The sequence below is a fragment of the Nycticebus coucang genome, chromosome 6, assembly GCF_027406575.1.
Source record: "Nycticebus coucang isolate mNycCou1 chromosome 6, mNycCou1.pri, whole genome shotgun sequence".
NCBI classification, from domain to species: Eukaryota; Metazoa; Chordata; class Mammalia; order Primates; family Lorisidae; genus Nycticebus; species Nycticebus coucang.
Window position 1 is genome coordinate 60,257,180 of NC_069785.1, and position 25,107 is coordinate 60,282,286.

The 25,107-nt window shown below is 38.2% G+C and overlaps 1 protein-coding gene across 2 annotated transcripts in view; it reads right to left on the reverse strand.

Annotated features, from left to right (window-relative positions):
* The window catches only part of ALDH1A2 (aldehyde dehydrogenase 1 family member A2), a 102,398-nt gene that overhangs the window by 42,908 nt on the left and 34,383 nt on the right, over positions 1-25,107 (reverse strand). The window contains exons 3-8 of one of the 2 annotated variants that reach the window (XM_053593608.1): positions 23,047-23,178; positions 22,696-22,836; positions 19,356-19,485; positions 10,580-10,641; positions 8,438-8,566; positions 8,198-8,311 (exon numbers count right to left, since the gene is read on the reverse strand). In XM_053593608.1, the coding sequence (XP_053449583.1) occupies positions 8,198-8,311; positions 8,438-8,566; positions 10,580-10,641; positions 19,356-19,485; positions 22,696-22,836; positions 23,047-23,178 (708 nt within the window). The remainder of the gene's footprint in view (positions 1-8,197; positions 8,312-8,437; positions 8,567-10,579; positions 10,642-19,355; positions 19,486-22,695; positions 22,837-23,046; positions 23,179-25,107) is intronic. The other variant, XM_053593609.1, reaches the window with a different exon arrangement.

The window sequence follows — 25,107 nt, forward strand, 5'->3', positions numbered from 1 at the left end:
ATTCCCTTTCACAATCACAGATTGATTTATATATTTCATTAATCATAAAATTACTATAATATTACAATTAGAATGAAAAGTTTTGGAAACAAGACAATTTTTTTTTTATTAAATCATAGCTGTGTACATTAATGCGATCAAGGGGCACCATATACTGGTTTTATAGACCGTCTGACACATTTTCATCACACTGGTTAACATAGCCTTCCTGGCATTTTCTTAGTTACCGTGTTAAGACATTTATAGTCTACATTTACTAAGTTTCACATGTACTCTTGTAAGATGCACCGTAGGTGTAATCCCACCAATCGCCCTCCCTCTGCCCATCCTCCCCCCTCCCTTCCCTCCCTCTTCCCCTTCCCCATATTCTTAGGTTATAACTGGATTATAGCTTTCATATGAAAGCCATAAATTAGTTTCATAGGAAACAAGACAATTCTTGACAATAATCTCAAACACAATAATCTAACTGTAAACTAAATGACATTCAAGCTTATTAATCAATCTTTTATGAAATTTAAAGACTAACTCATGTTAATAAATTTCATAGAAGATTGAAAAATTTCATTAGCTCTGTATCAATTAATCAATCAAGTTTTTAGACCTCTACTGTCCAACATGGTGGCAAACATGGCTATGGAACACTGGAAATGTGGCTAGTCTAAAATTAGATATGCTATAAATGTAACACACATACAGATTTCAAAGACATCTCATAAAAAAGAGGATGTAGGCTGAGTGAGGGTTGCTGATGCCTATAATCTCAGCACTTTGGGAAGTCAAGGTGAGAGGGCAGATTGAGGCTATGAGTTTGAGACCAGCCTGGGCAACACAGTAGAACCCTCATCTCTACAAAAAAGAAAACAATTAGCTAGGTGTGATGAAGCTCGCCTGTAGTCCCACCCACTTGGGAGGCTGAGGCAGGAGAATTGCTTGAGTCCAGGAAGTCCAGGAGTTTGAGGTTACAGTGTGCCATATGGCACCACTGCACTCTAGCCTGGGGCAACAGAGCAACAGAGTGAGATTCTGTCTTTAAAAAAAAAATAAAGAAAAGAGAATGAAAAATATTGTGTCATTAATTTTTATACTGGGAGGCAGAGTAAGATGGTGGACTAGAAGGATCGTTCAGCTGAGCTCTCCTAGAATGACTGGGGAAAAGAGAGAACCCTGCCATACCTGGCACAGGGACCTTACCCAGAGTCATAACTCAGAGAGCACAGCGAGGAGGTGATGAGCTGGATACAGGGTATGATCCGGAGTGGTGGAAATCTGATGAATTAGGCAAGTGATAGGGAATGGGTGGGTTCAGATGGTCCCCCAAGGAGGTCTGGGATGGGAGGAATTTTTAGTTGTTGGGGGAAGCTGCACGTTGAGTGGAAAGCTTGGAATAGTGGGGGTACTCCAACTCATCATGTATACCGTATACATTTTTAGTTGTTGGGGGAAGCTGCACGTTGAGTGGAAAGCTTGGAATAGTGGGGGTACTCCAACTAATCATGTATACTGTATACAGTATACAGCAACCAGATTTGAATGATGGTTGGAATGGATTTGCTATCATAGGTTTGGTGGCTCGTGAGGCAGCCATATTGAGAAGGTCTTGGCAGCCAGGAGGCTGCCCTTGTGGGAAGGTCATGAGAAGGTCTTACAAGGGACCTAAAGCATGGTCATCTTAATTCTGCCTGCCAGGATCAGAATTCCCACTCTTGGGACAGGCTGAGAGATGCCCACATCCCACAGGAACTGGAGTCAAGGGGCACTGTGAAACCTGCCCCTGAAGGATTCTTGTGAGCTTTAAGATCCCAAACTGGCAGGGTCTAAATGCTGAGGAAACAATCAGGCAACCACTGAAGGTGACTAAGTTTGGAATAAGGACCATAGAGGTTGCTAGCTTGTGCTCTCTGTCTCCTAAAGAAAGCACAGTGCCACTTGGTGTCTGGGCAACGCATTACAACATATTGTCATCAAGAGCAAGGACTTCTGTTTGAAACAAAGGAGGAGTGAGATAGAAAAAGAACGGGGAGGTGAACAAGAAGAAAGAACACACAAGGAGGAACCAACAGAAAAATTTAGGCAACATGAAAAACCAAAACAGAGGAACTCCCCCAAGGGACTATGAGACAGCTTCTGCAGAAGATTCCACCTATTAAGAATTAATGCAAGGGAATTGACGGAAAGGGAATTTAAAATACTGATGATAAAGACAATAAAAGGAATGCATGAGAAAATGGAAAGACAGAATCAAAAGTCGACAAGAAATATGTAGAATATAGAAAGGATATGGTAGAGCTTAAGGAAATGAAGGAGATGATCAGGGAATGTAAAGAGGCAGTAAAAGTATCAAAAATAGGTTAGACCATTGAGAAGAAAGAACCTCAGTGCTAGAGGATAAAGTTTTTGTTAATCCAGGTAGTTAAAGAGGCAGAAGAGAAGAGACAGAAATCAGAACAGGCACTTAGAGAGCTACAAACCCCATGAAACCTTTAAATATACAAATAATAGGGATTCCTGAAGGGGAAGAAGATTGTCCCAAAGGAATGGAAGCCTTACTGGAAACTATCATAAACAAAAACTTCCCAAGATTTACTAAAGACCTGAACACACTCCTTTCAGATGGATATTGAACCCTGGGTCATCTCAACTCAAACAGAGCCTCTCCAAGATGCATTGTAATGTCATTATAATGAAAGCTGAAAGATGAAAGAAGAAATTCTGCAAGCAGCCAGGAGTAAGCACCAAGTGACCTACAAAGGCAGAACCATTAGGATGACAGCAGACTTTTCAACTGAAACCTTCCAAGCCAGAAAAGCATGGTCATTGACCTTCAACATTCTTAAACAAAACAATTTTCAGCCTAGAATTCTGTATCCTGCTAAACTAAGCCTTCAAATTGATGGAGAAATAAAATATTTTGCAGATATACAAGCACTGAGAAAATGTGTCACAAGACCAGCTCCACAGGAAATACTTAGACCTTTTCTCAGCACTGACCACCACAATTGACCACCAGCCAAGTAAACACCCAGAAGCTAAAGGTCAAAACTTAACTTTCACAATGGCTCAAAGGATAAAACTACACAACAGACTTCCACAAAATAAGATGAATAGAATTCTGCTACACTTATCAATTCAGTCCAATGTCAATGGACTGAATTCACCACTGAAGAGGCTTAGGTTGGCTGGCTGTATAAAAAATCACAAGCCATTCATATGCTCTCTCTAGGAGACACACCTTGCCTTGAAGGATAAATCAAGACTCAGGGTTAAGGGATGGAAAACAGTATTTCAAGCAAATGGAAATCACAAAAAAGGAGGGGTTGAAATCTTATTTTCAGATACAAGTGGATTTAAAGAAATTAACGTTAAGGAAGACAAAGGCAGACACTTCATAACAGTCAAAGGAACAATACAACAAGGTGACATTTTAATTTTAAATATTTATGCAAACAACTTAAATGTTCCCAGATTTATGAAACAGACAGTGATGGGTCTGAGCAATATGATATCCCATAACACAATAATAGTTGGGGACTTTAACACCTCCTCTGACAGAACTGGACAGATCCTCTAAACAGAAACTAAACAAAGATACAAAGGACTTAAATGTGACCCTAGAACAAATGGGATTAATAGACATATACAGAACACACCATCCCAAAGCTAAAGAATATAAATTTTTCTTGTCAGCCCATGGTACTCCAAAATCAACCACATCCTAGGATACAAATCAAACCTCAGCAAAATTAAAAGAATAGAAACTATACCTTGTATCTTCTCAGACCACAATGCAATAAAGGTGAAACTCAACTCCAACAAAAACATTCATCCCTACGCAAAAACTGAGAAATTAAACAACCTTATGCTGAATGATAACTGGGTTCAGGAAGAGATAAAAGAGAAAATCATTAAATTACTCATACATAATGACAATGAAGATACAAGTTACCAAAACCTGTGGAATACAGCAAAAGCAGTCTTAAGAGGCAAATTTATCGCATTAGATGCCTACTTTGGAAAAGCAGAAAGAGAGCACATCAACAAACTCATAAACCATCTTATGGAATTGGAAAAAGAAGAACAATCTAATCCCAAACCCAGCAGAAGAAAATAAATGACCAAAATTCAATCAGAGATTAATGAAATTGAAAACAAAAGAATCATTCAGAAAATTAATGAAACAAAAGTTGTTTTTTTTTGAATAAGTAAAATCCATAAACCTTTGGCCAGGCTAACAAGAAACAGAAAAGTAAAATCTCTTGTAACCTCAATCAGAAATGATAAAGGGGAAATAGCAACAGATGCCACAGAGATACAAGAGATCATGTCTGAGTACTACAAAAAACTCTACGCCCAGAAATTTGACAATGTGGAAGAAATGGATTAATATTTGGAATCACACCCTCTCCCTAGACTTAAGAAGAAATAGATCATGTCAACTGACCAATTCCAAGCACTGAAATCAAAGAAACAATAAAAAATCTCCCAACAAAAAAATGCCCTGGTCCGAATGGCTTCACACCAGAAGTATATCAAACCTTCAAAGAAGAGTTTATACCCATACTGAAGAAATTATTCCAAAAAATTGAGTAGGAAGGATTTTTCCCCAACATGCTATATGAAGCAAACATCACCCTGATACCCAAACCAGAAAAAGACCCAACTATAAAGAAGAATTTCAGACCAATCTTACTAGTGAATATAGATGCAAAAATTCTCAATAAAATCCTAGCCAATAGGTTATAGCTATGCATTTAAAAAATCATTCATCAAGATCAAATAGGTTTCATCCCAAGGATGCAAGGCTGGTTTAACATACACAAGTCCATAAAGGTAATTCACCACATCAACACAAGCACAAAGACCATGTGATCCTCTCAATAGATGCAGAAAAAGAATTTAATAAAATTCAGCATCCTTTTCTAATTAGAACACTTAAGACTATAGACAGAGGTGGCACATTTCTTAACCTGATCAAAGCCATTTATGACAAACCCACAGCTAATATTACACTGAATGGAGTAAAACTGAAAGCTTTTCCACTTAGAACTGGAACCAGACAAGGTTGTCCACTATCACCACTACTATTCAACATAGTGCTGGAAGTTCTAGCCAATACAATCAGGCAAGAGAAGGAAATAAAGGGAACCCAAATGGGGGAAGAGGAGGTCAAACTCTCACTCTTTGCTGACAATATGATCTTATACTTAGAGAACCACAAAGACTCAACCACAAGACTCCAGAAAGTGATAAAAAAAATACAGCAGTGTCTCAGGATATAAAATCAGTGCCCAGAAATCAGTAGCCTTTGTATATGCCAATAACAACCAAGATGAGAAGCTAATCAAGGACACAATCCCCTTCACAGTAGCTTAAAAAAAAATGAAACACCTAGGAACGTACATAACAAAAGAGGTAAAGGACCTCTACAAAGAAGATAATGAATTTTTAAGAAGAGAAATAGCAGAGGATATTAACAAATGGAAGAACATACCATGCTCATGGCTGAGATGAATCGACATTGTGAAAATGTCTATACTACCCAAAGCAATCTACAGAGTCAATGCAATTCTTATTAAAATACCATCATCATACTTTCAAGAATTGAACAAAATAATTCTTCATTTTTTATTAAACCAGAAGAAACCCCATATAGCCAACGCAATTCTTAGTAATAAAAACAAAGCCGGAGGTATCACTCTACCAGATTTTGGCTATACTAAAAAGCCACAGTGTCAAAACAGCATGGTATTGGCACAAAAATAAAGCACTGACATTTGGAACCAAATAGCAAACCATGGGATGAAACTAACCTCTTACAGCTACCTGATCTTTGATGAACCAAACAAGAATATACAGTGGGGGAAAAGAATCCCTATTCAATAAATGGTGTTGAAAGAACTAGATAAGCACACTGAAACTGGACCTGAACCTCTCACCACTTACAAAAATTGATTCAAGATGGATAAAAGATTTAAAACAAAGGCATGAAACAATAAAAATACTCGAAGAAAGTGTGGGGAAAACACATGAAGATACTGGCCAAGGAAAGATTTTATGAAGAAGATTTCCATGGCAATTGCAACAACAAATGGGAATCAATTAAACTGAAAAGCTTCTGTACAGTTAAATCAACAAAATCAAAACAGACAACCTTCAGAATAGGAAAAGATACTTACATATTATGAATTGGACAAAAGCTTGATAACTAAGATCTATAGAGACCTTGAATCAACAAAAAAAGACCCAGCAATTCCATATATCACTGGGCAAGAGATATGATTAGAACCTTCTCTAAAGAAGACAGATTAATGGATAACAAATATGAAAAGATGCTCATTGTCCCTAATCATCAGAGAAACACAAATCAAAATTACCCTGAGATATCACCTAACCCCGGTGAGAATGGCCCACATCAAAAAATCTCAAAGCTGCAGGTGCTGGTGTGGATGTGAAGAGAAGGGAACACTTTTACATTGCTGGTGCGACTGCAAACTAATATGACCTTTTTGGAAGGAAGAATGGCGAATCCCCAAAGAACTCAAATTAGACCTTCCATTTGATCCAGCATCTATCTACTCAGAAGAAAAAAAAAATCATTTTAACATAGGACATTTGCACTAGACTGTTTATCACAGCTCAACTTATAATTGCCAAAATGTGGAAATAGCCTAAATGCCCACCAACCCTGAAATGGGTTAACAAACTGTAGTATATATACACCATGGAATACTATTCAGCCACTAAAAAAGATGGAGACATTACATCTTTTGTATTAAGATGGATGGAGGTGGAGCATGTTCTTAGCAAAGCATCACAAGAAGGGAGAAGCAAGAATCCAATGTATTCAGTTCTAATATGAAGGAGCAGATGAGCTAATACAAGGGAGGGGGGGAGTTAGGGGAATGAGCAAGTGGGGAGAGGGGAGGAGGTAGGGGAATGGGGGGTCACGGTGTATGGCACACCTCTTGGGGGCAGGACACAATTATAAGAGGGACTTTAACAAATGCAATTAGTATTAACCTGATTCTTTGCACCCTCAATGAATCCCAAACAATAAAAATAAAAATAATAATTTTTATATTGATCATGTGTTAAAATGATAGTATTTTGAAAATACTGGATTAAATATGTTATTAAAATTAATTCACTTATTGCCTTTTTTTTTTTTTTTGCAGTTTTTTTGGCCACCACCTCCAGCATATGGGGCCGGAGCCTTACCCCTTTGAGCCACAGGCACTGCCCTATTGCCTTGTTTTTTAAAAAATGTGGCTTCAATCAAACTTTAAATGCCAAATGTTGCTATAATTTGGTTCAGCAAATTATAGGCAGCACTGTTTTAGACCTGCAGATATCTGTTGTTCAATGATGTCATTGTTACTTGAAACAATGAATCAGACTCTCTTCATTATCTATTACATGGCTAGAAAACATATTGGAATAATATTTTATAAATCTCCCTAGACAGACTTGTGATTCTGTATCAGGGAATCCTGTATCTGTAAACTACAGCCCATGTGCCAAATTTGATTTGCCACCTGTTTTGGTATAGCCCACAAGCTAACATCATTTTTTTGCATTTTTACATGTTGAGAAAAAATAAAAAGATTAACATTTCAAGATTCATGAAATTTATAGATTTTATGAATCTAATTTCAGTGTCTATAAATAAAGTTTTTATTAGCACACAGCACTGCTCATTATTAGGTATTGTCTATGGCTCCCTGGTGTTACTAGGGCACAGTTGAATGGTCACAACAGACACCATGCTGGCAGCAGCGATCCCTGCTTTACATCAGCCCTTATGGCTCATGGGGCATAGTTAGTTGCTAACTGCATCCACAGGACCTGGTAAAACAGTGAGAAGGGAAAGGTGTATCTCAATTCTAGTCCCTACCAGAGACTAGTTTAGATTTCCAGCTTAACTTGCTTCTGCACTGTTGTTTTTTCCTCAAAAAAGTGTTTAGAACCCCAGCTTCTGGGACAGTTTTTTTGCAGTTGGCATCACACAAATGCTGAAAGGTCGGTGGCACCAACTGGTGCCTTCAATGCGTGCCTTCACTTTCATGTTCACCAGAGTTCACGTATAATACTGATATTGCCTTTTGGGGACTTCGGTACTCACTGCCCTTGTGGTGTCCAGCCTATGTTCCTTTAGCCCTTGTCCTCATTCACAGGACTGTTTTTCTCAGATACCTACCTCAGTAGACCCCGTGAACGCAATCTTGTCTATGCCAACATGTGAAGCTATTGCTGCTCCAGCTGTTGGCCCATATCCCGGCAAAATATTGATGACTCCTGGTGGAAAGCCAGCCTAAGAAAACAGAGTAGGAGAAACTGTGGCTTGTGGAAATTGATGCGTCACGTTAAATGAGATATGCTTTAACAGGCTCCAACTGTAAAGGGAGTCGGAACCACTCGTGAAGTGAGTTCCTCTTACCTCCTTGATGAGGGCTCCCATGTAGAGTGCGCTGAGTGGTGTTTGCTCTGCTGGCTTAATGACTACTGTATTGCCACAGCACAGAGCTGGAGCAATCTTCCAGGCAAACATCAGCAGGGGGAAGTTCCACTGAAAGGAGAAAACTCCAGGTTGATAGACAGATGGAGATATTCCTTCACCACTTTGTTTTCAAACTGTGAGTTCTCAGATTTCTTACACTAGTCCTCAACATAAATCTGGTCTATCACCAAGGATAGGTGTTTGGATTTATAATAACTTCATTAAGAACAGAATAGAAATGACCTTGAAAATCTCTCCTTTACTCTCTATTCAAAAAAATTACTATATTTCAACTACTCACCAAAAGACATCTCATGGCAAAAGGCGAGTTTTCGTTTTCTGTTTTGGTTTGGTTTTTCTCTGTTATTTTATTGACTTTTAAAATTGGGCTTTGGTTCCAATAAGTTCTTGTATATAAAACTTTCCCTTGCATCTGGAATTTTTACACCAGGATTTTAACACTACTATGAAAACTAGTATGGGGAAGAGCTAGAAGATAAAATTCTGTGAATTATATTTAAGTCACTGTGTATTATAAAGCAGCACTTTTTTTTTACATACATTGTCATCAAATGCATATGATTACAAAAAATAAAGTGCATTTACTGACGAGTATGCAACAATTTTCATTTTTCCCTTTCCACTACCAAATAAGCTAATGGAAACTAAAATATATTTATGGGAATATACGAATTTGGGGCCTAAAATGGCTTAAGCTCATTTTCAAAGGGTATTAATCTCATATTGTCATAAGCACAGGCATGAGCCTCAATACTATCAGGTGTCATTGATAATTTCATTAAGAAAGAAAACAGAAATTCTGGCCCCTTGGCTTCAGCCCCTGACCACAATGTGTTTCTGCCTGAAGCATCTCAGCTGCCATCCTTGAAGGATTCTCACTGGCTCTGGCAAGCTTGCAAAAATATACAAGTGTCTTGCCTTCACCAAACACCCAATTTCTTTTCCCCTTGGTTGTTTATAAACTTGGGAGTCCACAGTCATGTTTTAATTCCATCTACAGTATATAAATCTTGGAGTGCAGTAATTGAGCAAGAGCTCGCTGACAAGTAGCTCTTGTCCTGGTGGTGAAGCTGCAGCTTCAAGATTCTGGGGAAGAGCACGTTTGAGTTCTAAGGTACAGGGGACAGGCTGGACCCTGGAGCTGATCCAAGTGAGATTTTTTTAGGGGTTTAAGAGATTTCTTTAGGGGTTTAACCAAACCTCTCATTTTGCCTTTTCATTCTCTAATAAATTGCACAATAACCTGGGAGTTACCTATCATTTCAACAAATATTACTACCCCCCCAAAAAAAATCTCTGGTTCCCAAAACCAATGATTATCTTTACTTATTCTCCTATATTTTGAAAAGAGAGAACTTCTTGTCTATACTCTAAGAGTTTAATTTGAGCCTCCCTTTGAAATCCCTCCAGAACTTTAGCTAGTACTGTGAGAAGCTGCCGTGATATTTCGTGTTATGCCAAGGGTGTGTATGAGAGAGAGAGAAAGAAAAAAAAGGACACTGTTTAATGTTCCAATCCAAACACTAAGCACTACATCTATTTCCCTTTACAAGACACAACAGCCCGGCATGGTTTCAATTATGACCGTGACGTTAATTGTACTGCTGTGTCTTCCGTAGTGTCTTCTATCGAGATTCTTGTGAAAAGAAACAGTGGGAAAGAATGAGACTAAAAGACCATATAAAATAATATTCCTGGAAAGATGGTGACTCACAGTTCTAAAAAACAAATAAGCAAATATAACAAGGCATTAATTTTCCATAAGTAGGATGGACACCCATAACCAAGGGCAGGTTATTAATACACTGTGCTTCGCTTTGCTTATTTTAATCATGAGAATTCCATGACTTGAGATTTCAACTCCTGGTAATGGAGCTGAAACCCTATTAACCTGTTCAAATAAGCATTTGCAGGGAGGCTGTTAAAGATATGTCAACAACATGAGCTAGTTTTTTTCCCCCAGTAATGGAAAACACACATCGCCGAGGACCACATTTTATGTGTTTTTAAGAGAACTGGATCAAATGAAAATAAATACGAGGTGCGAGGAGATACACTCACCGGGATGATCTGTCCACATACTCCAATGGGTTCGTGTCTTGTAAAGGTAAAATAGTCTCCATCTGAAAGAAATAAGCATGGTCACTCCCAGAGAGCTTAGATAGGAAAAAAAAAAGTAGAGCGCCCCGGTGGCACCAAAAAACGGAAATGACATGGAAAAGCATCCTGCTCAACCATGCATGCTGAACGGTAGAAGACTGTCACTTGGCATAGGGTGGCTCCAGATATGGCTCCTGGACACCCAAGTAGAGTACTGAGGTGAGGGCATCTGAGGCAAGAAAAAAAAGGTCAAATTTATGACACTAGAAGTCCTGTGGGGTGGGGGTGGGAGGGACTGAAAACTGAAAATATTAAAAAATTAAATTTTGGCTTGGTGCCTGCAGCTCAGCAGCTAGGGCGCCAGCCACATACACCAGAGCTGGCAGGTTCGAACCCAGCCCAGGCCTGCCAAACAACAATGACAACAACAACAACAAAATAGCTGAGCGCTGTGGCAGGCGCCTATAGTTCCAGCTACTTGGGAGGCTAAGGCAAGAGAATGGCTTAAGCCCAAGAGTTTGAAGTTGCTGTGAGCTATGACGCTACAGCACCCTACCAAGGGCAACATACTGAGACTCTGTCTCAAAAATAAATAAATAAATAAATAAATAAATTTTATATTAAATATTAAAATATGTGTAACTTAGGTAGAACATTTGTTTGATATTTTTATATTGTTTGGGATTCATTGCAGGTACAAAGGATTAGGGTGTACTGATTGCATTGGTTAGGTAAAGTCTCTCTTATAATTGTGTCCCGTCCCCTACACCATGCCCATCCCCCTTCCTCCTTGCCTCTGCCCACTCCCTCCTTCCCCTACGCCCCACCTTGTATTCATCTATTGCCTTCATATTAGAACTGAGAACACTGGATTCTTGCTTCTCCATTCTTATGATGCTTTACTAAGAAGAATGTGTTCCTTCTCTATCCAGGTTAATACAAAAGATGTAAACAGTTGTTTGATTTTTAAAACTGAGGTAACTCTTTTTTTTGAGGCAGAATCTTGCTTTGTCACCAGGGCTAGATACAACAGAATCATCACAGCTCACTGTAATCTCAAACTCCTGGGCTCAAGCAATTCTCCTGCTTCAGCCTCCCAAGTAGCTGAGAATAACTGCACATGCCATCACACCTGGCTCATTTTGCTACTTTTTCTTTTTTTTTTTTTTTTGCAGTTTTTTGGCCGGGGCTGGGTTTGAACCTGCCACCCCCAGCATATGGGGCTGGCGCCCTACTCCTTGAGCCAGGGGCGCCCTAATTTTTCTATTTTTGATAGCGATGTGGTCTCACTTTTTCCTCAGATGGTCTCCAACTCCTAGCCTCAAGCCATCCTCCTGTCCTGCCCTCCCAGAGGGCTGAGATTATAAGCCTAAATCACTATGCCCGGCCTGAGGGTAACAAACTTTTAAATAACTTTCTGAAGTATTAATAAACTAAGTAAAATGCTATTGTGCAAATTTTAAATGGAAAAGGTGATGAGTAAAAATAATATATATTTCATAGCTCAATCCAGGTATCAAAATATACTTCCTGAATACCAGTAGAACACAGACAAGACTAGGGCTATTTAAAGAAGGCAAAAGTCCACTTCTAAAAAACAACTCATCAATACCCCAAAGCCTCCACCCTCAAAAGACATAGAAATGAGTTTAATAACTTTGTTTTCCTTATAGGAGTAACAGGCAATTGGAATAATTATCCAGGAAGTCTTAACAAAAGGCTTCGGTAGGAAAATGTCATTGCTTTCATTGGAATTATTTTTAAATGGCTAATTGAAATAACCAAATAATGGCTTATTTTTAATAGATGGGTTTTCATCTCCACTCTCAGCCTTTGGCCACGTCACTAATATTTGTTTTCTCTCTCTAAAGCAGTTCCCCCAGGGAAATGAAGACACTCCACTCTTACTCACAGAAGTGTAACCATCAGGGACAGGGATGAGGGTGGGGACAGAAGGAGTGTGTGAGTAGGGGAAAGAGAAATGATGGGAATTAAACTGTATCATTCTCTCAACACATCCAAATCACTAATGTTTATCACACAAAATGGTTGTGACTAAGTTCAAATTTATACATCTTGAAATAATTAAGCCCAAGGTCTCGGTCCCTCTCTCTCCTACACCACTCTGATCTCTATTCCCTTCGTTCAAAAAGCTTTTAATCACATACAAGTATAGTATATGTAGTATCCTTTATCCCTCTCCCATTTTTTTTAGAAATGGGATCATATTATTAGGTCTTTTATATTTTTCCCTATTTTCCATCTAATCAGGCTGCTATTATTCTATTGGCTCAATAAATAATGATACCACTGTAAACTCTCTTGAGGAATATGCAGCTTCCCTTCAATTTAGGCTATCATAAATAATTCTGTACAGACTATTCTTATTTGTATATATATTTTTTCATATCTGTGAAATTTTTTGAACGAAGTATACGCACATTTCACGTTTTCATAAATATTACCAAACCACCCTTAAGAGAAGTTAAACAATTTGTAATTCCAACAAGTTTCTATTTTTTCTACTCTTTAATGCTGGGGTTTTTCAAACATTTTAATTTCAGCCAATCTGATCACTGGAAAATGGTAACTTATTTTGTTTTGGGTTTAATGATATGTGAGGGTGAACATCATTTTATGTTTATACCCTTTTTTCTATTGGATTATTTCTCTTGGAGCCATTTGAAAAGTTCTATAGATGTTGAGAAAATTGGGCCTCTGTCCTATTATTGTAAGATTTCTCCCAATCTGCTGCTTGTCTCTTGACTTAGTGTATCTTAATGGAAATGGAAGAGATCAGGAAGTAGCCTGGGTTTAGCTGCTGTAAGAACTTTTTAAAAAAAAATACATCTGTCACAGAAAAAAGTAACCAAGATGTTGAAACTGTCCGTAGGATAACAATTAGAAGTTTGAGTAATATTTTACAAACCATGTTAACTATCTTAGCTCTGCATGCAAACAACTCAAGAATCTTCTGAACAGTTATCATCCTTTACTATAGTACAAGATACTGTGATTCTTTAATTTATAAACCTCTGGAAAGGTTTTTCATGTGGAAAAACACTGATCCATAGGCCAGAGAATTTCACCTGTCTTCCCCGACCAAACTCTGTAACTTGGCTAAGGTGGCAGAGTCAGGTAGATGGTCACAAAGCACTGAATCAGAGTGTAATGTCAAGATGCAGTCAGAACAGGTCTGAGAAAAAAATGGGGAGAATGAGCTGAAGAGGAGCACAGGTGTTTATCTTAGCAGCACATGTAGGAGCCTGGAATGGCTCAGAGAAACTCACAGAGCACCTGCACGAGCACAGCATGGTAATTCCCAAAGCCTTTCCCCGTCGTACACTCTCAATGCTTAAAAATTTAGTTGCATTACTTACTAATGTCAAAAGTCACTGAAAAAATGAAAGCAAGAAGAAGAAAAATGTAAACGAAATCTTAAAAAGCTGACCGCATAAGGAACTGAGCTCGACTCCGTGATTGTGTCCTAAGAGAAACTGAGTTACGGGGAATGAAAACTTCTTGGGATAAACTGTCCACAGATTTGATAAACATTTAGCTAAGGGCTAATACAAGGAGAGGGACTGAATCTTCTAGTCCCTACAGTTCCTCTAAGTGGTAAATAAAGAACTAAAGGGTATTTTGATGCTTTAATGAGAAGAGCACTGAGTGAAAGGGAGAAGGAAAGGGCCCTAGTTTTGGTGAGCTGTTTATATTTCCTTGTGGCTAGTGAGAGATGACACCCCTGGCACAAGCTGGGGGGCTGGCAGACTCTGGCACTATGCCTTCTATAGGTAGGTACTCTCAGCTAGAGCAAACAGCACCCCAGAGGTCCCTCACAACTGCTAAGACCCTCTTCTGAATGCCACCAAGCTTCTAGATCAGGGTTACCTTCAAGCCAGTCCCTCAAGAGACATCTTCATGATTTTAAACTTAATTGTGCACACAGAACTTGGAGGTCTTGTTAAAATGTAGATTCTAAATCAGCAGGTCTGGGATGAGACCAAGAACCCGCCTTTTGACAGCCTCCCAGGTGCTACTGTTGCTTCTGACCCATAGACCACACTCCAAGCAGCAAGATCCAGAGCAACCAACAGGGTGCAAGTGGGGTCCATGACCTAGGTGTCTTAGTTCATTCTTATGTGTTTATTTTTTGCCTTTCTTGTAACTCTACTAATTTGCTTGAAAGGAAGTCTGAAGTCTGAATCTGATCACTGTTTTTATGTAATTCCTTTAAAATAGTAAAATAAGAACAAAAACATGGCATATAGTATTTCTATAGAATCTTATAAAATATTCTCACATCCTTATCTCATTTCACACTCAAAACAACTCTGAAAGAAACAAAGCCAACTGTCATCATCAACACTTTATAAATGTAGAGATGACAGCAACAGAGAGGTTAAGTCCAAAGTGATAACCGTAACTGGCCAACCAGGGGCAACCGGACTTGGATTTAGGGCTTCGGACATCAAATTCTTTGACATGGGCGAATAATCACAAATCACAGAATTTGAGTAAAATGTCCAGGAAGAGTACTAATGGAGTAAAAATGAAGCGAACAAAAAAACCAATGGCAAGACTTTTGTGAAGAAGGGTGAAGATGGTTCTCTGATAACTCGGGCAGTGAGAACTCATGCAAAGCCTGGCATCTCAAGTTATAAAGGGACACAACAGAGCCACACTCTCTCGCATGGGGGAGCCCAGGACTGAGCACTTCTCTCCTTTCATCTTGGCAGAACTGACTCCGAGGGGAGCCAGAGTGCTCCTTCTCCTTACCTGTGGTGATGCATAATGCGTACTCTTCTCTGTTGAGAAGAAAAATCATAGGCCATTGTTCCACCTTGACATTAATCATTTTCTCTAAATATGCCAGGATAACTTAACAAGTTTTCCTTTATTTTCCTAGCTTTGTGCTATAAGCTCAATAGCTTGATATAAAGTCTTTACCCAAACTCTGATACTTTGTCTTCTAACCAAACATGAAGCATTATAGAGAGGGCTTAGACTCAGCAAAAAAAAAAAAAGGGTTGCGTTTGATGAGGACCCCCAGAAATATTCCAGAGGCCACATTCTGGGTCAATAGGTCAGAACATAACTTTGGTGGAGAAAACTAAAGAAGAGGAACTGAAACAGAAATACTAAATCCCATGTGTAAAACTCTGTATTTGTCAGTTTCTTTTCCCTTTCATTCAAAAACTAAAAAATTCAAAGTAAATAGATATTTATTGTAAAAGAGCTTTAAGACATAGCCAGAGACAACTTGTCTGATATGTTTTTATGCCTGAGTGTTTTAATAACCAAAGAATGGTTTACAACTCATGAAAAACATAAAAATCTTATAATTAAATACTTCATTATGCTAGGAATTTGGCCGAACTATGGATTGATTTTACGACTATGTGTGCATTGAGCCTCTTCTATAATTGTATTAAGAAAAGCCTTTGTCCCTAGAGATAAGTAAGAGAATAAGCCTCTTCCGCATTTGGGAAGTATTGAAACACTGCTCTATGTTTTTTGGTGGCAGCGTATGAAATTACAGAGAAGAGGCTGGATACAGTGGCTCACGCCTGTCCTCCTAGCACTCTGGGAGGTCGAGGCAGGAGGATTGCTTGAGGCCAGGAGTTTGAGACCACGCTGGGAAACATAGTAAGACTCCCATCTCTACTAAAAATAGAAAAATTAGCCAGGCATGGTAGCTTGTCTGTGGTTCCAGCTAGTTGGGAAGTTGAGACAGAGGATCACTTAAGCCCAGCAGTTTGAAGTTAAAGTGAGTTGTGATCATGCCGCTCCACTCTGGCCCAGGCAATAAAGACTATCTCAAAAAAAAAAAAAAATTACACAGAAGAGATAGAAATATTTAGTTAATTAGAACAATTTAAAATTTTGGATAACTCCTGTAGGACAAATATTAAATTTTTTTTTTTTGCAGTTTTTGACTGGGGCCAGGTTTGAACCCACCACCTCCGGTATATGGGGCCAGCGCCCTACTCCTTGAGCTACAGGCACCACCTGACAAATATTAATTCTTAAACAGACTTTATTAATGCTTGAATACAATTTTGACAGAACTTTTATTCTCATAAAAATATCAGACATTAGCACATTCATATATAAATGTGTGATTAGGAAAGTGTGATTAGGCACACACTGGGATCATCAGAAAGGCTGCCAGTTCCTTGAAGGGTAATTCCCAGTATTAAACAATTAGATCAATTACACTGAACTATTTCATTATGTACCTTAGCAGATTCCGATGGATGCGACACTAAATAGAGCTCACTGCACATTTACGTACTGTAATGATAAACTCTGCAAATGCCTATACATTGAAACTTCATGTCAGTAGGAAGCAGTACCAACACTTTTCTTCCCAGGAGTCTGCTGGTAGCTTCTAAGAAGTTAAGATCACATGTTCCTGAGTCTGTTACGAAGGTATCTTAGCTCTACCACTACTCCACTATGTGATCTTGAAAAAGTTAATTTACTTCTGCAAACCTTGGTTTCTTTGTAAAATAAGGAGACTAGCCTCGTGAAATTAGGATCCCTGGTGTCCTTTTCAGCCTTGACCTCTTAAAGAGGTTCCCTGTGGAGTTGACTTCATGACGTCATGTCACCACCATTCAAGTCCCATTAACTACCCCCTGGTTCTTCTTAGGTAAGCAGAACAAAGGAGCCCTCATTCTCATTCTGATGAAATTTCAGATTTTGAGAAGAGCAAGATTTCAGATTTCACTCTATGCATTTTCTGCTGGATGACACTAAATCAGATCAAGCTGATAGAAGGCAACCTTAGAATCTCAGTCATCGTCTGTGCGTAGATATCTGGAAGATGGTGGAGCAGAGAATAATTACACAGGACCTGGGTCGTTTTTAACCTTTTCTACATGCTAGTATATCACAAAGCCATTTTTATGTCAGAATTCAGCACAGCTTATACACTACAAAGTCAATAAAAATCGACACTATCACTGAGAAAAATCTAATATAAACTAACTTCCATTTTTCTCTGAGTAAACTGAAAAAGCTTTGATCCTTTGTCAGAAAGAGGTTGTGGACATGAGAGGAAATGAAGATTCTGATGTGGGTTAAAAATAATTAAAATGGGGAATGTCATGTGGGTACTTCTCTTCACGGCTGCTATTAGAGATTAGAGATAATATAACACGTGATGATCGTTATTTATTGTCATAATTAGGAGCTGCCATAGTAGAAGGGTTAAAGCATCAGAATTATGGTCAGAGAGAATGGCTCCACTGGGTACCTCAGCAGGAAACAATGAATAGTGTTGAGATAGAGATATTCTAGTAGGAGGTACCCATCAGGGAGAGAGAAAACAGAGAACCAGCAACACAGATGTCACCTGGAAGCTAGTTAGGAATGCAGTCTCAGGCCTTACCTCAAACCTATTCGATCAGAAACTGCACTTGAAAAAGGCCCCATCTGTGGACACATGAAGTTTGGGAAGCACTACTCCAGGCCACCCACACTACCAGTCCAACTTGCCCTTTTCTGGTAAGTCAGTGCTGCTCATCCAGGCTAGGGAGGCCTACCAGGGACACTCCCAAGTACCCAGCCCCACCTCCCACTCTGGTTAGTATGCACACTCCATGGGAGGCAGACTGACTTCTAGAGAACACAGGTGGAGCCCCTGGCACTGTCCTTAAGTAGCAGCATCTGGGACGCACTCCATGAACACGCATGCTCTTTCCTTACGTCTACTCACCATTCCCAGCATGCTGCTATCTCTTTCAGTCTGTCCCTTTCCTGTATATCGCTTCCTCCCAGAACCTAAAATAGACCCTCTAGTGAAATGATCATGGGCTTAGGCTCTCCTGTCAAAATTTTAGCTCTAAAACTTATTTGCTATGTGAATTAGGAAAACTAACTTCTCTAGGCCTCGTTTTCCACTTTTATAAACTGAGGGTGTCTGTACTAGTGCCTTCCATTTAGGGTGGCTATGAAAGTACTCTGTTGGTATTAGCTATCACTAGTAATCAAGCTCAGATCAAGACTTCTCCACCAACTACTTTAGTATTAGGTATTTTTCCTCTCCTTTAAAGGGCTAGAGCACTAAAGGCAAAGCAGACGACGACTTGGCATCCAATTATAACTCTCCCGGAGGGAGGGGCCCTGAGTTGTTTTTCTGTTGCCGGTTTGGTCTTCTGACCAAGATCTTAATAATTTTAACAAAGGCTCGGGATTACTGTTTTTACAGATCATGAAAGTAACTCATGGTCATTACAGCAAACATAGAAAATGGAGAAAAATATAAAAAAGAAATTGAAAACCAACAATCTCACCAGAGACAACTACTAACATTTCACTCTATTTCCTTATAAAGAATAGATCTTATATTTCAGGAGGACAAGAACCAAGACTTAATCTTCTTGGAATTCTCCCTGATTTCCCCCTGCCCAACTTCCTTCAATATCCTCTAGCACATAACCTAGCACAGTGTGGTGCACTGAGCAGCTGACAAATATGCCTGTTCCTTCATTGAATGATGTCTTATTTAAATGGCTTGTCCCCACATTTATATGTGGACTCTCTGTATATATAAATGGGGAGGATGTCAAAGTTAGTGACATGATTTTTCTGGTTCTTTGCTCAGTTCAAGCTGCTGTTAGTGTGCTTGTGTCTGTACTCCATGTGACTGCTGCTCATGGTTGGTGGTCAAAGTGTGTTTCTGTGAAGCCTCCCATTTCCCTTTTCAGCATACTCAGACTTCACATACCTACAGGAATGGTCATCCCATGAATTTTGTCAGCCCAGCCTGCATAGTACCGAAGGGTTTTGATGACGCCCTGCAAATCCACATAAAACGCTTGGAGGAACGGTTTGCCACCATTTAGGGATTCCATGGTCTGTAGGAAAAAAATGGAGAGGAATCAAATTCCCAGAATCAAATCTAGTGATGCACTAAACCTTTCTTTTCCTTTTTTCTTCTGAACCAGAAGAAAAAAGGAAAAAAAAAAGAATACAAATGAATAAGAATGGCAACGCATACCTGGTCAGCCCTGATTTCCCAAGTAAAAAGATTTTTAGTACTGTCAGTTTGGTTTAGTTTCTAATAAAACCCACGGTGAGTATATATGCACAAGTTCTTGTTTTTACATGTTTCCAGTTACCACTGTCTAAATATATAAATACAACATTTCTTTAACTAATGCTCAACTTGTCAAACAAGCTTCTGTTATATTAATGATCACAGTTCATTGGGGATTTTGTGGAGTCTACATCAGTAATCTGAATCCATAAAGAGAAGCAGGAACATGGGCTATTTAATGCAACTGATAAGAATATAAAGTGTTCTCCATAGCTGCCAGGACCCCTGCTGAGAAATGGAATGTCCATGGTGTGCACAGTGCTTTTACTGATTAGCATCAAACAAACAATTTAACAACTTAAAGGCTGATATTTTGTAAACATTTATGCTAACAACCATTATCTATTATGAGTGAAGCACCTACTCTATTTAAGAAAAACATCAATATTAAACAGCTTTACACTATAAACATTATTATTTTAATGGCATTCTTAAACTGGATAAGTCTATGACAAAAACAATGAAAACTGAACAAACTTAAATCAGAAAAGAATATTTTGACTTGGGAGATATTAAAGGTGTTACAAATTTTACAAATGAAATAAACAAACATATATGTTTGTAATTTCACTTATTTAATAAGAATATTTCTATAACAGATATTGGTATAAAAATTAATAGATTGCTAAAAAAATTAAAAATTCTCCATTCAATGAGATGAAAATACTATGACTAACAGGGCAAGTAATATACTTAGTATGTGTACAAGAAATACTCAATTTAAAAGATCATGTTACTTACCACTATTTATTGGGTCACCTTTATTAAAGAGAATCAAGTCCTTTACCTTTACTTTTTAGAACATTAACATGTTTGTAATATGGGCAATACATAATCTATGCAGCTAGACAGAGCCAAAGTCTCTGCATCTTAGAGTCCATAACCAGAAACTGGGCGACCTAAATGGTACCTATGAGCTGATGAAACCAGTCAAATTCACCTGAGAGCTGCCAGGTCTATTTTTAATTGTGTTTATTTTGGCTACAGTATTAACTTCAGTTTTCTTTTCAGGAGCTCCCCTTTATTCCAGAAGCTACCTCTTACTAAAACTACTTATCTCATAGATTAGGAATGTTCAGAAGCAGGAATCTTATTTAGTCATGGTCAGAAAGGGAATAGATCACAGTGAACATGCCAAGAAAAGAAAGGCATTTGAGTTTTATTATATGAAAATATAACTGCATAAAAAAGAAAATATAACTGCATAAATTGAACTATATCATCTTCTAGTATCTATTATTAATCCAATGCTGTAGGTATTATGTATCTTTAATGCAAACAAACATTTATTGACCACCTATGGGTCCTTGTTTACCATTTTCGTTCCAGGAACTATGCTGGATTACATTAAAAAAAGAAGTAAAACCCAATTTCAATTCTCAAGGAAATCATAATCCAGTGAAGAAATAAACAACGTCTTACATTCTCTAAGATGTTCCAAAGAACTCAGTTTTGCACAATATTGGTAGGTTAGCCAGCAAAATAACATTAAGGATCAATAAGCTTGAGCAGCATGGAGTAGGCTTTTTCGGAGCCTTTTCAGAGTCTTAAATCCCCCATGAATCTCTAAGAAGAAGCTACTTCACCATGAAACAACTTTTTCATAATATATGTCAACATCTCATTGGAACAGTGTTCTCTGGAGTACCAGATTAGAAAATATTTTTATGGACAAACGGATGTTCTATAGAGCCAGAATCCCAAGTCATCTCCATATAGGAATCATTTTTGCTTCCATACTATAAATAGATTCCTGAGAGGAAAGGTTGTAGGAAAGATCCATGGTAAGAGGGACACCGAGGAAGGAAACTAACGCTTTTCCCCAAAAGCACGTCCAACAGTGACATATTTTCCCAAGTAGAAGGAAGGATACAGTACCCATGGCTTGAATGCTCTGACTGAAGAAGTAAGCTCTAAATATTAATCCATCAATTATGGGCCATCCCTAACTCTAACCATATCCCTAGTGAACAGCACAAACATTCCTAAACGGTTTTCCAGCTTTCTATAACTTTTTATTTGCTAACAAAAGGAAAACCTATCAGACTAACTGCAAGGTTCTCAACTGAGACCTTACAAGCCAGAAGGGACTGGGGCCCCATTCTCAGTCTTCTCAATCAGAGTTCGAGCCAGCCTAGAATTTTGTTTCCTGCAAAACTAATTTTCTTATATGAGGGAGAAATAAAAACTTTCTCACACAAGTAAATGCTGAAAGAATTGGTCAAGACAAGACCTGCCCTGCAGGAAGTATTCAGACCTGCATTGTACACTAATCAGCACAAAAGACACCCACCAAGGTAAAATCATCCAAATACTAAAGTTAAGGGTCCAGATGCCATCATGACCCAAGAGGCAAAACAAAGCAGTGACGTTCTACTCAAGAGGATGAACATAAATCCACCCCATTTACCAATTCTTTCAATGTGAACGAATTGAACTCCCCTCTCAAGAGACATTGGCTGAATGGATAAAAAAAACACAAGCCAATTATCTACTGTCTCCAGGAAAGACATCTAATCCACAAGGACTCGTTCAGACTCAAGGTGAAGGATGGAAAACAATATTCCATGCAAACGCAAACCAAAAGAAAGCTGGTGTAACCATTTTCATATCAGACAAAATAGACTTCAAAGTAACAAAAGTAAAGAGAGACAAAAATGGTCATTATACAATGATAAAGGCAACATTCAATAAGAAGACACAAGTCTATTTATGCTAACACAAGTGTTCCCAGATATATAAAGCAAACCCTACTAGATCTAAACAAAGTGATAAATAGAAACAGTAGTAGCTGGGGACTTCAACACCCCACTGACAGAACTGTGCAGATCCCCCAAGCAGAAAATAAATAAATACAAGATTTAAATGAGACTTCAGAGCAAATAGGTCTTATAGACCTCTACACCCCCAAACTACTGAATATACATTCTTCTCATCAGCACATGGAACATTCTCCAAGGTTACTTACTGCAAGAACTGCCCTGTCTCTTTCCACTAAGTCTGCAAGCTTATCCAGCAGACGTCCTCTTTCTGAAGCATCCATCCTTCTCCACACTGAGCCAAGAGAGAAAGCCAGGCGGGCTGCCTGTACTGCTTTGTCTATGTCTGCCTGTTGGAGAGGAAAAGGTACAACTGATGAAAAATAAACACTCCAAAAAAAGAAAGAACTATCTGTATGCATGCACATGTGCGTGCGCACACTCACACACACATACAGATGTATGAGCATAAATAATGGTGTCTGGAGAGCATGTGCTTACTGCTCTGCTGTCTGAATGTAAGTTATTTCATAGGTAATCTATTTTTAAGAAAGACATACCTTGTCTGCTTCTTGAACTTCACACACCTGTTCTCCTGTGGCTGGATTATAGACAGGGAACACTCTCCCACTCTCCGAGTTCTGCCACTCATTGTTAATAAAGATCTGAGGGGGCAGACAACAGAATGGAGTCTGTGAGACAGATGATAAACACAGTCAACGGTCCAGGGATATGGAAGTAACATGGTAATAATACTTGTTCTGTATGCTTGCTAGCATATAACCAAAGGATAGAATTTGAAGTGTTGCAATAGACCTTAAACAGTACCCAGTCCAGACTTACCTTCAATTTAGGGATTCACTCTCTAATATTTTTGCTTCAATGTTATCCAAAAACTAAACACAGTTTTTGCCCTTAGTGCACCTGTCCACTAATGAGAAAAGCAAGTAAGACTTTTCTCTTATACATACAGACCATAGTTCATAGTCCAAGTTCGGCCAATATCCAAAAGGGCTAAGTAGTAGATGGAACTGACAGTCATCAAGCCTTAAATCCTAGTTTCTGTATCAGAGCCCTAAGTGACTTCTCGAGTAAACTCAAATGGTGCTGCAATAAACATTTGCCTAATTTACAGTTGAATCCTGAACTAACTGAGCTAACTAGTCAATCAAACAAGTTACACGTATAAATCCAAATTATATTTCTTTAACCTTGCTGAAAGTTAGCCCTTTTGGCTTAAAAAAAGGAAAACAGGTTTTTACTTTCAAGTTGGTCTAAGATTTCTTAAGAAGTTTGGTTCTTTCTATATGAAATGGAGATTATATTAAGATGGCAAAGAAACTAATGATTTAAGAAATCATTCAAGTCAATTTCTGATGATTTGTAGTAAATGAGTTAAAGGAGAAGGGAGAAGATAGGCAAAAAAGTTGTTTTTTAAATTTTTATAGACATTAAGAGCAAACCCCAAACCAGTATTTTTGGACTACAAAATCTTAAAGAGCACACACATATGTTTTACACTATGAAATTTATAACGCAATGAAAATTTCTGAATGTATGCACCACTCAGCCAATTTAGGAAAAAGACAATGATAAATTGATTTGTTATTATCTGCCATTTTTTTTGACAAGGCTTAAGAAGTATAAACCTACACCTTTAAATACCAAATTCTAGAAAGTGTCTTGAAGATCTCCTTTTTCCCTTGACTTGATAAAACAATGAGCCCATGTGGAAGGAGGGCCTGGTGAAACTAGGGCTTTCTTTTCCTGAAGGCTTTTTAAGCTCAAAGGAAAGAAAAGACCTTAAATTTGTACATCACTTAATTCCAATGTATTGAGCACAAACAAAATGAATGACCTTGTAATTGTACAGCATTTTACAGTTTATAACATACAGTTCATGAACACACTTAACATAATGCATTTATTTACCCAAGAAATAACTAGAAACTTCTAGATGCAGGAGAGGCAAAGATGATTAAGAGCATTCCAGCTCATAAAATTTTTAAAGTTCATTGGGTTGATCAATCTAATTGACATTTACAAAACTGAAAATAAATTTTCTTATAATTATGGAAGAAAAATATGCCCATCCTCTTTTCTACAAAACTATGAGCCTTCAGACTTTTCAAGAGTATTACACTGTGATGATGAACATGCAAGCAGAACCTGATGTACTAAGCTGTTCTCTATTAGAGATGTTTAAGATCTGGAATCGGTACCTATGGCCTGTTTATGCTCCCGTTCACAGATGACAGTTGGTGACCAGTTAGTCGCATTCAAAGGCATTGCCCATCGCATTCAAAGGCATTGCCCATTTCAGATTACTTACACTTCCCAAACTAGGAAAACATGAAATAAAAATTTGGAAAAATTTGGATTGCTGTGTTTAAATTCTTATTTTGTTTTTACCATCTCTTTATGCTTACATCTGTAAATTATACATAAAATAACTTAAAAATTTAAGAATTAAAGGATCCATTGGAACCAGATGGTAAATTTGATGGCAATTATCCTGATATGCCAAAAGTTAAGATTTTTAATTTTACTGTATTCATACTTTTGTAGGCCTAGTCTTATAATTTGTACCCTTAAAAATTGTACTATTTGTTGGTACCTGG